Source organism: Crassostrea angulata, chromosome 7, assembly GCF_025612915.1.
Source record: "Crassostrea angulata isolate pt1a10 chromosome 7, ASM2561291v2, whole genome shotgun sequence".
Classification (NCBI taxonomy): Eukaryota; Metazoa; Mollusca; class Bivalvia; order Ostreida; family Ostreidae; genus Magallana; species Magallana angulata.
In genome coordinates, this window is record NC_069117.1 from 43,898,890 (window position 1) to 43,913,641 (window position 14,752).

Here is a 14,752-nt window from a genome sequence, read left to right on the forward strand (position 1 = left end):
AAATATGTATGTTTCGGTAATTAGAGTATCTGAAAGTACAAGTACATATTGAGACCTGATATATTTAAATTATTCAAAAAGATAACATTTTTTTTTATTAGTAATCATGAATAAATGAAATTAGAAATGATTTACAATATTTAACCAAAACAATTTAATTAGACATTAAAACATTGTATTCAGTTGACATCACCGGCCTCTCCACCTGTAAATGAAATGGACAAACATCAGAGATTAATTTTGAAAAATCAGTCCTTTAAATATATATGTGTGTTTTGTACATTTATTTTTGAAATAAAGAGACCTCAACATGTGAATACTTAAAGAGAAACGTGAATCGAACACTTTGGTAAACCGCTTAAACCCCAAGCGGAAGTCAAGCTGGGGGGGGGGGGGGGGCGGGTCTGGACCAGACCCCTTCCCTCTCCCGGAAAATTGAAATGTCTTTAATTAATATATAAAATAACCGGGAAAAAAAACCCCGATTCCACCCCAACCCCAAGCAAACTCAAATATCTATCGGAATCCCCCCCCCCCCGGAAAAAATTATGGATCCGCGCATGAACCCCCATTGTGGAAACAAATCTAGGCAAATTAAAATACTGCAGATAATAATCAAATCGTGTCTGTAGATTTTTGCCAACATTTGAAAATAATTAACCCGTTTTTGCCACCGACACATCCGTGTTCAATGCACATGACATCTCGATGTACGGTTTTTAGCTCACGATGCAGGCAAAAACCAAAGGCTAAAATTTCCAGTTGTACAGTAATTTCATAGTTATAGCACGTAATATCAAGAGAACCTGGCATCCCTCGCCTTAATTTTGACAGGAACCTTTTACCTAAAATTAATATATTCTTATATGGATAAATATTTTCAGTTGTCAACCCCATCCTATACCTTCGAAGTTGATACATTTACATGTATTTTTAAAAAGCATATTGTTTCGGTCTGATCATATGTAAAAAAAAAAAAAAAAAAAAAAAAATAAAACCGATTACTAGTGATCCTGATTTAAGAGGGCTGGATGACCGTGGCAATTTTTAGGTTGTATTTACCTCCTTATGAAGAAGAGCTATGTATAAAGATATAGGAAAATGATCAAATTTTAAATCAAAATATTTGGATTTTTTCTTCACGAGTATTACTTTATTGCCAAAATTATCATATGTCAAAGTTCAAGGCTGGTAATTTTGATAAATTTTTGACCACCCAGCCTTCTTAAAGTCATGCGATCTATAGATAAGGTTATGCCCAGCATTTTGTGGGATATCTTACCATATTTACTCTGGTTAGGAATAAAATTCCGTATAATTTGAGAGTAGTTATCTCTGTTAAGCCACAAAGCTTTAAACCTCTTAGAATTTACATCACGGACGAAGTCAATGTAGCGCTCTCCTTCGTCTGTTTCGTTTACCGAAAGTTTGTACATCTGCAAGAGTAGAAGCGTAAATCAAATAGAATTCAATAATCGTCGGCAGCAGCAGCAATACACCTTACCTCTCAAAAAACAAGGAAGATCGAAAAATTTTGAAAATTGATACGAATCTGAAAGTACCATTGTTTCTTAAATTTGAAAGAAAAAACGTTTTAAAAAAATACTTAGATTTCATAATCACGGGGACTGTTATGATAAAAAATATAGAGTTGTACCTTGAAACCTATGGGACTGTGGTCCACGATATTGATGACGTCAACATCGTTGTCTACCCAGACCTCGATCCGACCTCTGTCAATGGAATACACCCTGTTCACCATATGTAGCTTTAAGCCATCGAAACCAGCATCATCTACAGAAAATAGAACGCACCATTTCATTTTTTTTTAATTTTTAAATACATTTTATTTGCATACCGGTACGTATCAATGACAAAAATATACTTTAGCAATAATAATGCAATATCTCAAAATTTACAAACCAAATAAAAGTGTTGAAACATTTCGATCCAGAAGTTTGTGTTGTCGTAGATCCAGCTCAGACACTCTCTTTCCATGGAAGGTGATTTTAATGGTTTTTGATTCGTTCCCCCGCATGCCGGATGCCACGAATCTGAAAGTGGAGGCGGGTCGATCACAGACGGTGACGATAGGGATCATGGAGGCCGGAGACAAGCCGTCGTCCGTACAGGGGGTGTAGTCCCACAGACACTCGGTGAACACCCGGTAATGGGGCAACCTGCGCAAGCATCTCTTAATGGACCGAAATTTGGATAAAATGATGTAACCGGGGCCACAGGGACATTTTGATGTTTGGAAAAAGGGCACCGCGGTTACATGTTCATCTATGTCGGGAAGAAAAAAAGAACAGGTAATAAAAAAAATGCATTGTATCATTTTGGTTATGACATTGATTATCTCATTTTTATCCTCAAGATATACCTGTGAATTTCTTAAGAACCTCCTCTCCAATCAAACTCCATGCTAATCGCACGTCTGCAGTGTGGAGACTGTCAAACACCCTTTCTGACATGAGCATGCTTATACATTTGTGTATTTCATTTCAGAATGACGTCATAATATCATTCCTTGTGGCGTCATAACAATGAAAAAATGTCTTGATGCTATTAAAACGTCACAATACTTATGACGTCATAATGTACTGAAGTTGACAAGAAGAAGGAAACATGGATCCGTACCTCTATAAGACGCTTAAAAATTGTGATGCCAAGCGTTGTTGGGCACTAGTGAAAAATGTCATCGGCGTTCAATTAATAGGTTAGTCCATTTAATTACAGAATTAAATAAAGACAAACTGAATAATTCGACCAATGCTACAATTTTCCAATTATTTTATTGTATCATAATAATGCGCTTTAGTATTTTCAGTAATAAATGCACTAGTGTGTTTAACACTTTGTTTTTTTTCGCAGGTGATGACGTTATCATGGTACCTTTTCTACAAGAGGGACTGCATTACGATCTTAACCGTGTCATAATCAAAGAGGAGAGGTCTCCAATGCAAAAACTGGCACGGGTGGCCCCAGGAGCGATCTCTGTCGGAAAGCTGACGGATTTTGTCAAGGATGAAGTGATCCCCGACACGTTTAATAGGCTTAGTGAAGTACAAAAAGTGGAAACCATCCACAACCAACGCTACGTGTTCGAAGAATCCGATATGAAGCACGGCGTGAAGAAAACTGTTCGAGTGGAGATTCTCGGTTGTGACCACTATACCTTGTGGAGCAATCCTGAATGCAACAGTCTGGTGGTGGATTTCGACAACAGAGGTAAACTAAACACAGTTTCTGTGTAGACTTCTTAGTATTCTTGTATTTATCCACTGATATTTACATTTTCCGGTGTCTATGTCTTTGATAACACTACGAATCGATTTTGAAATGTATAGTCCAATACTTTTCATCGATGACTATTTCGTTATTTAAAATTTACATGCAGTTGCTGAAAAATATAAGTAAATTTAATAAGTAATCATTCTTAAAATATTATGAGGTAATCGAAGACGATCGGAGGTGATGAAATCTAAAAACCTTAAATATGAGCTTTATTGGAATTGATCACCTCCGATAGTATAAAAACAACTCATAATACTTATAGATGATTCCTTAATCCTTAAATTTCCGTGTATTTTAAAGCTTTATATCTTTACATTTATCATTATATTTATCCACCTTGCAAACTTGAACATAATGATTTTAAGCGTCTTTTTGTAGCATTAGTTTATATTTCAATTTCACGAATTGAAATAACTGGTATAAAACTGTAGTTTTGCAACCATCAGATCCATAAATATGCTCCGTAGGTAATAGTCTGTGAAGAATTGTATATCAATATTGTCGTTGAAGTTTGTATCGTCAGCGAAAAACAATCAAGAACATGCATTAATTAATAAGCATTTGTTAGGACGATGTTCTTGACCTTGAATTTTACGTAATACTGTTCCTATTCACGTTCGCTTTACCTGAAACGAAAAGATTTGGGCCTTGTCATTGCCAAATGTTAACGGCATCAAAAGCCTACATGATGTTCAAATGTTTGTTTTTATCATAAAAAAATGGGCGTGTGTTGCTATACTCGCTTTCTCCGAACTCGCATTTTTTTCTCGTTTACGCGGTCAGTATCATTGTTTTAAGAAATAAATGCCAACTTTTCTGGGAAAAACAAATGGTGCAATTAAACTTCAAAGGGTGTATATTTTATTATCTTATTTTAGTGTTATTTTTAACCAAATTGGCCTTTCCAATGTTTTCCCCGGTTGGTCTAGTGCAAGTGTGTGTAAAATTCATATAAAGTCAAGAAAAAAAATCCCCTACAAATCCAAAATACTTTCATTTGATTGTTTAAAAAAAATCTTATACGTGTCCTTTTTAAAGTAATTTTGAAGGCATTACTGGAAAAAAATATAGATCTTACATATATACACGTAGTCATTTGGAAGGCGTTATTGGAAAAAAAATATAGATCTTACATATATACATGTTGGACATTAACATACATATCTCATGCATTGGCAACTGATATATTGTAGGATTCCCCTATGTGAAGAAATTCTACCTGATATATGACGCGTTCTACGCTCACAACGTCAAAGTGCACGTCCGTATCAACGACGAGGTGGACGAGTTCTGCGTCAACCAGCACATCCCGATCGGCTTCCGGTTGAAGCGCTACACGATCAAGCCCAATGGGCTGATCGGGCCCATCAAAGATATCTCCAGCAGCGAGTGGGACGTCCACTGGATCAAGAGCTCCATGTTTAGGAACCCCATGGATGCCCTTCCGAGAGTTCCTGACTCAAATGCTCCTAGCACAAGTAAGTGGACATACCTTTTTTTGGTTTATCCAATTCTTTAATAAATGTATAATGATAAAAAAGAAACTGATTTGAAGGCTTTGAAAACAACGCTAATGAATTTTTGGTAGGCAAAATGTATAGCTAAATTGATATACAATGAAAGAATGAATTAGGTAAAATTAGGACCAATCGCCCAAAATGGGATATTATTCCCAAAACGGGATATTCTGATGCAAATGTGTACAGTGCAAAAATGGAGATTTCTGGTGTGTTAAGAATGAGGTAAAACAGCACTGTAATAGATAAAATGTAACAACTCTTTTGTACTCTGACTGTTTAAGGAGCTAGAGTGATCCCTCGGTAGATCCAAAACTTCTTGGGTATCGATCTTACAAACTTATAGAAAACTTCCTTACCAATTACGTTGTGCATCTGATATACTAGTATGTTTATGTGGCTTTATATGCTAACATGGCAACATTTTTGAAACCTTTGTCGTCAAAAATATAATATGAAATAGCGGTAGTAGAATAAGTATGGCATGATTAGATAAAGATAATCAAAGTTACGTTGACGTTTAATTTTGGAGCGGAAATTGTGGGGTTGGGTAATTTGGAGTTCAGTTGTTAGGGGAGAAGAGGCTTAAGTCGGAGAGCATCAAAAGTCAGACGTTTTTCTATAACAAGAATAAATATATTAAATATATTCATAGACATGTTTACTACCATTAGACAAAAGGAAATAACAAACAATAAAAGCATGAAGGATGTGATATGAACTTTGTTGGTCACGTGATCAAATTACATAAAGCTTGAAGGCTCCCCAAAAGGTTTGACCACATACCATGGTTGGGAAAGACGACTTTATCAAAAATTATGTATATGTCTATTTATATACACAACGAAGCATGACACAAACGATAAAAGGTTATGATGGTCATTTTGACGTCTTATTTTGACATTAGCCCATGAAAAAGATCACCAGGATATAAAAAAATTTGACCCTTATCACTTCTCATTAAAACAAATATTTTCAAATGCAAATACATGTAGAACTGTTTTAACAAGACCTTGGACTTTCGGTAGTATGTTACTATCTATTTCTTGCGCCAAAACAAGTAAAAAAATGACGCTGGTTTGAAGTGAAATATACACCGATTGCGTAGTCTTAGCTCAAAAACCAGACAGATCTTGTTGTTTTCAATGAGCTATGGCCGAGTGGCCAGCAATGAAATAGACAGGGCTACGTCACATTGCTGTTTGACACAACTACCCAAAGTCCAAGCTCCTGTTAAAATGGTTCTATATGTAAAATAAGACTTTTTCTTCATCAACAGGTCGAGCCCGATGAAGTTTTTCAGCATCTTGGATTTTCCATTCCGTCATTTAATTTGTACTTTTATCTAACAGCATGTAAAAATAAATCTTAACATTTTACTTTTCTTTTCTTTCAATTTCATTTACATTCAAATATATTTTAAAATCTACAGCATCCCGATTATGTTTCATTTACAATGTATATTTTTTTAAAATCATATACATTGTAATAGGCATGCGCCATTACATTCCATTCTCAATAATTATTTGTAGAAGTATGATTTAAAGTAAACATTTGTTTTAATACATTTGAATTTAATGTATTAGACATTTTTTGGAATTTACCCTTGTGTCAGAAGACAGCTTCTTTACCCCCTCCACTTTCTCCATTTAATGCTTTGAACTTGAAAGTTCAGATGATTTTTAAGATTGTTTAGAAGATAACGTTTCTGAAGCAATTATTTTGTGGTTTTACTAGAATTACCAAGAACCTAAATTAATGTTCATTTCAAAAATCTTTAATTCTATGACTTTTAAAGATTTTAGTAAATTATGTAACCATACACCAAGAAACGATATATAGTCCGTTCACAAAAGATGTTCTATAAGAAAATGTCAAATTGTTTTGCTAATAGTATTAGTTAATTAGAATTTGGATGAGAGAACACGAAATAAATGAGAATTGGGTGCAAGAACACTGGGGCCATGCATATGTAATATAGCTTGTCGAGTGAGGGTGCCTGAGGCTGTATATATGTAAACTACCGGTGTACACACGGTCAAAGGTCTCTCATCTATCATGCTAAAGAATATATATACAATGAAATGTCAAAAAACATTAATAACCATACTGACAAACATACAGTTCCGAGGCACAAAGAACAGGGATCCTATTCGAAAGCAAGGCCAACGCGGTTCTTAAATCGTTTATACCAGGAGTATAGTAGCTGGTGCCACATGGATTTGGATCACGTGTTTTGGTGGAGCGGCCGGACGGGGCCCCAAAAATAATACAAAGCCATAAAAAATGAACAGGGACGACAAACACTCTAGCTTATTCATACATGTATGCCTTGTTTTATGTTTGACGCATGATCACAGCAGACAAACAACGACTTTACTCAGAGACTACACTTTTATTACGCGCGACAGGCTGCTCCCTTTTTAATGACGGTGGAAAAACAGGGAAGTCAATAAAATGGAACTGGACATTTTGTTCTTTGATATATTCAGAAAAGACACACATTGTAGTTAGAATTAGTTTTATTGCGGAAATTCAACAATAACAGTGTTTGAAGTAATACCTAGTAAATGATTCATCAATCAATTCGGCATGTTTTCACTCATATTACATGATGTCCTTGCATGGAAAACATAAACAATCTGTCATTTCTACTGTCCAACTTCTTTTATTCTAACAGAGTTTCCTCGGTGCGTGTTTGTGGCTTACCTCATTTACAGGATAAGTGAAAGAGGACAAGCCAGAAAAAAAGCAATTAATACGTCAGACGAACAAAAAGACACATTACAGGCAAAGTCGACACCCTTGTCTCATTCCAGTAGGGGGATGTAATTAGGATTTGTATGTACAGCGGGACCTTGATCATGTAGTGTACTATAAATACCATGTATTTCTATCACGTCTTAAGTGAAACACTAAATATACTTATCTAGCACATTTTTGTCGCCAATGGCCCGCTAAAGACCACCACTCTAGTCCATGCGTACACAAACGTGTATGTTTCTTAACTTGAATGTGTTTTTGTCAGTGTCATTTTTCCCCGGTCTATCTTGATGGCATTTTCGACATAGGCCCACAAGGTACAAATAATAACATATTTAATGTCTCTGTTCATAACAAGGTATAGAAAAAATCACGTACTCGCTAGGTTATCAATCACACGGACAAGAAAACATCTAATTAAGCGATTGGTTTTATGAATCAAGTTGCCCTAAAATCACACATCAATTAACTAAACAACATTGTACCCTGGATTTTTTATGTACAACCATATAAACACGAGAACAAACAAAAACTCAGTCTTTGTTTTTCCTCACATCGGTATTGCGTATAAGAATACTAGCATCCACAGTTCGGTGGGGGTCGACAGTTTGACATTGGTCCTTGTTGATCACAGATACCTACAAAAAATAATGGGGTGTACTAGGAATAGAAAAGATGGCATATTTGGTTACTAATTAACAAGTATGTTCACTACGAAATAATCAACCAAATGATTTTATAAAATGGTATAGGCACACTGTCTAATCAACCAAATGATTACATGCACGTATATGAGAAGAAAATAAGACAAACCTGGATGGCTGTTTGCGTTGCCCAGAAGACCTCTGTACTGGAGGAAGTTGATGGCCCGTGGGTTCATGTTGTACTCCACAAGGAATCTACAGAGGGTCTCCAGGTTGTACTGGGTCGTGATGAGGCCTAGCTCTTGTCCGTTCCTTACACCGTCCATGTCAGAGTCGGCGAGACATAACTGTTCTGTAAATCTGTGGCCATTGGCGGCGAAGTCCTATAGAAAAATCGCAGTCGTGAAATATACTTAGTCTACTAAAATATGTGTTTTCATAATTGCCAACACTAATAATAATAACTGCTTCAATAAGATACTAACATTCAAAGTATATAATTATAACTCTCACGAATTGTTTAGATGTAAAGGTGTCCTATATTTTGATAATTTGACAGTCATCATTAAAGAAATTTGATTGTAAATTAAGGCTAAGGCATGTTGGTTTATAAGTGTTGTTCAACATTATCGGCTATATTTTCTTATAATAAATTTTGCATGGCGACCGACCTTTAGTTTAAACATGCTAACAGACATTGAAAGTACTAACCGTTTTACAAGTTTTATCTATAAATTATTTTAAGTATTATTGTTGGAGGGGGGTTAAAATTATGTTTTTCCATGTGGGAATATATGCAAAATGAATACAATTGTATTTTCGTAGAAATTCGTAAATTCAAAATCGAATGAAAATGTGTTCCCAAGTAGTATCAAGGAATTAACTGAATAAAAATAATTTTGGGTAATACGTCGAAATTACTGAAACTTTAAACTTAAATTGAGCGATCTTTGACACTGTCTTTAAAAAGTAACGTGTACACATAACTATTTTGGTGCGTTACGAAAACAGCACCAAAAAAAATAACAAGAAAAAATCAGGTACTCACGGATCCAAATCGGTTAAGTTGGGTTCCAGTCGTGCTCGCGTGTCCGACTCTGTCCCAAGTTCTCCCCGGACAGCAGGGGTTGGGAACATTGTGTCCATTCAAAATTCGGTCCCTATATTGCGGTAAAGAGTGCACCAACGACACAAGTATACATCCTAGAACTGCGAAACGAAGCATGTTGTCTTTTGGGAACCTCAGGGTAGACTAATGCTGTGCTCACGGGCCGGCCGACTAAAAATACCACTCCAGCTCCCCGCAGTTGATTCGTCCGTCTTAATCTGTGACGAGTTTTCTACCTTACCAGGATATGCGCAATCCCCGCCTGTCATTATAAGGTGACGGACGTCAATCAGGGATCAACACAAGTCTGTGTTTACCCTTAGATATAATGGTAATTGCTCATAAAACCGCGGTCGGACTTCAATGTCTCGTTAATTCTACTGACTAGTAACACCTTCAGTCTTGTAAATAAGACTGTAATTAATTAAAGCGCTACAAAGTTCACTTGAGATTTTTTAAACGATATAAAATTGTCATCCTTAGCTCACCTGAGCGGGAAACTTTCCTGCCTAATGTATGTGGAGAGGAGGTGATAAAAGTGAAACCATCTTTGTTAAAATGACCGGAAATTCGTATAAAGAAAATTTGCATCTAGATGTACAGTGCATACCCTTGGGTCGTAAGCATGCAGTGTATATAAGTGGTGTATACCCATTGATAATCCTTGTATTCTATATTCATAATTCATACAATTTATAATTTATATAAAGAAAAATATTGAAGCTCTGTTGTATTATATTACACAAAACACGTACATTCATTATATTATTTAAACTCTAAATCATTAAGTTCCTTTTTTTGAGAATGTCACGTGAACTTTTGATAGACCAGTATACATTTTTTTTAAATAGTAGGGTGTGTCAAGTTAGAGAAATCGTTTGATACAGGCACATAGCAACCGGTTTTGAAAGTGGGGGGCGGCAGGCTCATCCCCAAAAAACCCTTGACAAGCAAAAAAAAAAAATAAAAATCGAAATCTTTCCAAAATCCTGAAAATCCTAATCCCGGGGAGGTTTACTTTTAACTTCAATTTCACTGTCCATTTCCTTATTTTTAATTCAATTTTTTTTTACATGCTACCTTAACAGGGGGGGGGGGGGGGCAACTCCATGTTATTTCAATTTTTTGGATGTAAATTTAAGAAAAATCTTTGCTGCGCAAAAGAGTGGGGGGGGGGGGCAAGCCCACGTATCAGCTTTTTGAATTGATTAAAAAGTTAAAGATACAACATTGATTGGAAAACTTTGGGTAATTATGCAATCTTTAAAATACATGTACAGGGTGTCCCAGAATATTTGATACAATTTGAAATTCATATAAATTAAATAATGTTTGGCCAAAACATGTAAATTGTGACTCAATTAAAAGGTAGGATATTTTATTTTTTTCCTCACAAAAAATTTATGAGAAAAGCGTGCCTTTCATTGAAATATGATGTCACTAAATTGCATCATATTTCTTTGGTTGAATTGAATTTTATTCAAGATGAATCGGATAAGAGAGCAAGCGTCTTTCGTTTTATGTTAATTATAGCTGGGTTTTTTTTCATTTGTCAAAAACTTATGAATGTTTGTGAAATTTGTTGAGTGAAAATTTACACCATATACAGTTATGAAAATGCCTTTGATTTATTTGTAATATAACTTTAATCAAAAGTTATTTGAACAGTAATTGGTATCAGATATTCTGGGACACCCTCTACTATGTAACTTATGATTAAATATTGCCGAGGATAGAGCCGTTTTAACAGCTAGAGCTCACACTTTCTTTCAGTATTTTAATTCGCGAAGAGAAGCTCATTAATATTCATGGACTGTCAAAATCGTTTTGCCAAGATCTGTTCTGTTGTGTGAAATTCACACAGTTTCAAATGAAATATACAGCCCTGGATGAGGCCCGTCAAAGTACTCCTATGTTATAGCCAACGACTGAACAGTTAACCACGGGTAGATCCCGTCTACATCAAATCGGAGTTTGTTACGTACTGCCCAAAGTCCAACGGCTCTAAATATTCTGTGGTGGTGGTGGTGGTGGTTTTGTTGGAGAGAATGGATCAGTTTTAGTTTTTCATCGACAAAATTAAACGATTATCATTTGTGATATTGGTTTTGTATCAAGCTAGACAGTTTGCAGATGTTTGAAGTTTGTTTTAACCATATCGTTCATGTGGTGGTCAGCAAGAGGATACACTGAGTGATCATTTTAACTCAAAAATATACGACAGAAAACTTCTTGTTAACTATAATTTGAATTACAGTCCCCTTTAAGCAGAAAGGGACCAAAGTTATGTTCAATTTATCTCACAGAAACATGGAGGCGGAAATTTTACCTAAATCATGCCTAGAACCGTTATAATTTCTTCATACCACAATTCCTAAGAATCAGATAAGGGTCGCATTCGGGCATCTTCCCTAGTCAAGGGTGTCTGATCTGCACCTCACCTCACAAACTTGTGGGGAGCAGAGTGGACCGAAAACCCTTGGATAGCGAAGATGGCATAAGGGGAAATGGACTTTCACTTGGACATACTGTGCATACACAAATAAAAATGTAATGAAATGTATGGAGGCAATAGTTGTAAGCTTATGTTGTTCGTTTTTATATAAAAGAAGGAAAGTCCTATCGATCTAAATAATTTGCGTAACTAGTCGTAATTTCATCTGATAAGGTAAGGCTATTCAGTTGTCTGTTACGGCGAGCAATGTGGTCCACGGGCCTTTGTTTATATTTCTTTCTCTATTATTTAGAGCGTATACACTTTTTAAAAAGATATTGTGTATACTCTCTAAATAGTAGAGAAAATTGGAGGTGCACTCCCCCTATCCTTAACTGTTTTCAGATTCATTTCAACTTCAACAGATTACCTGCGCTGAAATAACAGTAGTCGTTTTCACATTTAATTGTTTTTTTTTTCTCTTCAAATGTTCTAGTAAATTGCACATTAACATAATGATCGCATTACAGACATTGACATTTAATGACAGATTAAGTCTCAAATTTGTAATAATACATCACTGTAATTCTATAAATAGTAAGTAAATAAAAATAAGATCACTAAACAATAAATTAATTTATCATAGTGATATTTTTAACATTTTAATTACTGAGTAATTATCATAATATTCTTTACAAGAGCTAAGAGAGGGGTCAAATATCAATAACATATGAAAAGTCAATACTTCGAATTTGGCGTGTTATGGAAAAAGTAAAATTTGTTAGAATTAAAAGTACATTTATACATGTATGATGTATCTATCTAAAATTTTATTTTATATTAAACAAATAGCTATTGATTTAAAACGCAGTGAATCATTGTGGGATTTGTAATACTGGGACAACTTGTTAACATTCTTGTTCTTCTTGCTGTTTAACATCTTTTCGAGAATTCCCCACGGATATCGAGACGGCACTCTAGGTCGTTTGATGTCCATGTTTATTTAATGTTTTGGGACCTAAGTACGATGCGACAACACTTTTCAAATTGAGTCTTCTTTTGTTTTGTAATGACAGACTCTTTATGCGTTTGACTGTTTAATTCACATAAAGAATGCCATAATTATCACATACTAGTATGTCTACACCGCCGATATGTTTATACTGGGAATTTGGGGGTTTTGCTTGTGTGGTTTTTTTTGTTTGTTTTTTTTTAAAAGTTAATATTGTGAATTCTCCGTTTTCCGGTTCGATAAATATAGTTATAATTACTCTAAGTATCTTTCAGCCGTGGAGATTTGCCTTAAACCGGTGTTTTTTTTGTTTTGTTACAAATACATATACAGGTATAAAGTGGAATTAACTTTTACGTCTGGTCCAAACAAAAACCTACGATTGAAGCACCATGTGTGTACCAGAAATTGGAAAACATACTGCTTTGAAGTGACACGCAGGAGTGAGACAGGGGTATATGGTGTCAGCTTTTTTTTCATTGTTGCGGTAATCATACTGAATAATGAGAGACAAGAAAAATGGGTAGAAAGGGATGTACTCTGGAAAGAAGATGGGTGGATAAGGCGTGTAAAATGCCCATGCGGTCGGACAAGCTACTGAAAAATTAAAATATAAAGCTGATTTTTTATAATCAAATTCAATTAAAACAATATATATTTAACATGTCATTGATTTTTAACCTATAAATATGTTCAATACTTGGAATATGTTGACTCAAACAGGCGTATACGTATCAAGACCTGCAAATACTGTCATTTTTATTTTTTTAGAACTTTGAGGCATTTCCTTTTTTAGAGTGGGTTTGTGCTCCATATTTTTCTCATAGTCTAAATAAGGTCTATTGGAAAACAAACCGATTTCAATCAACAAAAACGTGGAGAGATGACCCACTATACATTAAAAATATCATTTTGTATCCCAACAAATAAACGTTTTGAAAAAATAATACAAGTCCGTAAATTCGTGGTCAAAGTCACCCATAATATTTAAACAGTCGACTTTGTTGTGTCTGGAATGGCTCAGTAGTTAGAGTACCTGACATAAGCTAACTTTATATATCTAGGGTTTTTATGTTATGGGTTCGATACCACCAAAATTTCTTATCTTTTGTTAAATATATTAAAATCTGAATATAGTTAGAAAATTGCGCTTTTGAAAACTTGTATTATAATATATTTGAATAGATTTAGCCTAATTGGGAAAAAAATAAATTCAAAATTGTAGAAATACTACTAAAACGAATGGGCATTTTCGCCATCTTATTGTCTCATCTTCTTTATCTGCAGACCAGAACTGAACGGATTAGAACTATTTCAACAAGTGCTTGGACTTTTGGTATTTGCGTTAAACAGCATTGTGACTGATGTTGGCCTGTCTATTTCATTGCTGGCCATTCAGTCATGGCTCTTTGAAATTAACACGATGTATGGCTTTTGAGTTAAGACTACTCAATCGTGTTTATTTCACTTGAAATCAGCTTGTTTTGACGCAAGAAATAGATAGATATATCTTACTGAAAGTCCAAGGTCTTGTTAAAATGGTTCTATTTACGCCAACAATCTGGTGTTAATTTCAGAAGATACATATGTACAGCGATACAAGCAAAATCAGCAGATTAAATGAGGTTTTAAAAATCCAAATATACAGTTACCTTTTCGAAGTTTCTATATTACATAGTTCAAGGTCATTGCGGACTTCGATAATTCTTGTCCGCAGTGCCTATGCAAAATACATGTCTGTTCTTATCATATGTAACCCCCCCCCCCCCTATATTTCACACCATGGTGTATTCACATTATTGTCAGTAATCAGGAGTTATCGTTCTTGTCCATGGTTTGACGTCTATATATTCAGTTTAAAACCACTTAAAAATATACATAGTAAGTGAATACTAATTCATTTACCATATTTTATCAATATACTTGATCATTATACCAATACATGGATGCATTTGCCGTTGGACCCAGGTGGGGCTT

At 35.0% G+C, this 14,752-nt stretch overlaps 3 protein-coding genes across 3 annotated transcripts; 1 reads left to right on the forward strand and 2 right to left on the reverse strand.

Annotated features, from left to right (window-relative positions):
- Positions 1–76: 76 nt before the first annotated feature.
- On the reverse strand, positions 77–2,606 carry LOC128156838 (uncharacterized). Its single transcript, XM_052819147.1, has 5 exons — positions 2,384–2,606; positions 1,924–2,286; positions 1,658–1,794; positions 1,283–1,436; positions 77–205 (listed from the first exon to the last, which is right to left on the reverse strand). Exons 1-5 carry the CDS (start codon positions 2,478–2,480, stop codon positions 180–182), a joined length of 777 nt encoding a protein of 258 aa, XP_052675107.1. The 5' UTR covers positions 2,481–2,606; the 3' UTR covers positions 77–179.
- On the forward strand, positions 2,541–6,218 carry LOC128156839 (uncharacterized). Its single transcript, XM_052819148.1, has 4 exons — positions 2,541–2,719; positions 2,875–3,231; positions 4,491–4,775; positions 6,094–6,218. The coding sequence occupies exons 1-4, from the start codon at positions 2,629–2,631 to the stop codon at positions 6,105–6,107; spliced, it is 747 nt and encodes a 248-aa protein (XP_052675108.1). The 5' UTR covers positions 2,541–2,628; the 3' UTR covers positions 6,108–6,218.
- A 1,100-nt stretch (positions 6,219–7,318) lies between these two features.
- Positions 7,319–9,546, reverse strand: LOC128155284 (temptin-like). Its single transcript, XM_052816912.1, has 3 exons — positions 9,270–9,546; positions 8,391–8,604; positions 7,319–8,215 (listed from the first exon to the last, which is right to left on the reverse strand). Exons 1-3 carry the CDS (start codon positions 9,444–9,446, stop codon positions 8,154–8,156), a joined length of 453 nt encoding a protein of 150 aa, XP_052672872.1. The 5' UTR covers positions 9,447–9,546; the 3' UTR covers positions 7,319–8,153.
- Between the last annotated feature and the right edge of the window lie 5,206 nt (positions 9,547–14,752).

Bases quoted from the DNA above. Each gene is read 5' to 3' on its own strand.
- LOC128156839 (XM_052819148.1), top strand. From the start codon at position 2,629: ATGGATCCGTACCTCTATAAGACGCTTAAAAATTGTGATGCCAAGCGT. The intron at 2,720-2,874 runs GTTAGTCCATTT...TTTTTTTCGCAG, and splicing joins CATCGGCGTTCAATTAATAG to GTGATGACGTTATCATGGTA. The intron at 3,232-4,490 runs GTAAACTAAACA...GATATATTGTAG, and splicing joins GGTGGATTTCGACAACAGAG to GATTCCCCTATGTGAAGAAA.
- LOC128155284 (XM_052816912.1), bottom strand. From the start codon at position 9,446: ATGCTTCGTTTCGCAGTTCTAGGATGTATACTTGTGTCGTTGGTGCAC. The intron at 8,605-9,269 runs GTGAGTACCTGA...ATTTTTCTATAG, and splicing joins AACTTAACCGATTTGGATCC to GACTTCGCCGCCAATGGCCA. The intron at 8,216-8,390 runs GTTTGTCTTATT...TATTTTTTGTAG, and splicing joins CAACGCAAACAGCCATCCAG to GTATCTGTGATCAACAAGGA.
- LOC128156838 (XM_052819147.1), bottom strand. From the start codon at position 2,480: ATGCTCATGTCAGAAAGGGTGTTTGACAGTCTCCACACTGCAGACGTG. The intron at 2,287-2,383 runs GTATATCTTGAG...TTCCCGACATAG, and splicing joins GGTTCTTAAGAAATTCACAG to ATGAACATGTAACCGCGGTG. The intron at 206-1,282 runs GTAAGATATCCC...TTTCATTTACAG, and splicing joins TCCTAACCAGAGTAAATATG to GTGGAGAGGCCGGTGATGTC.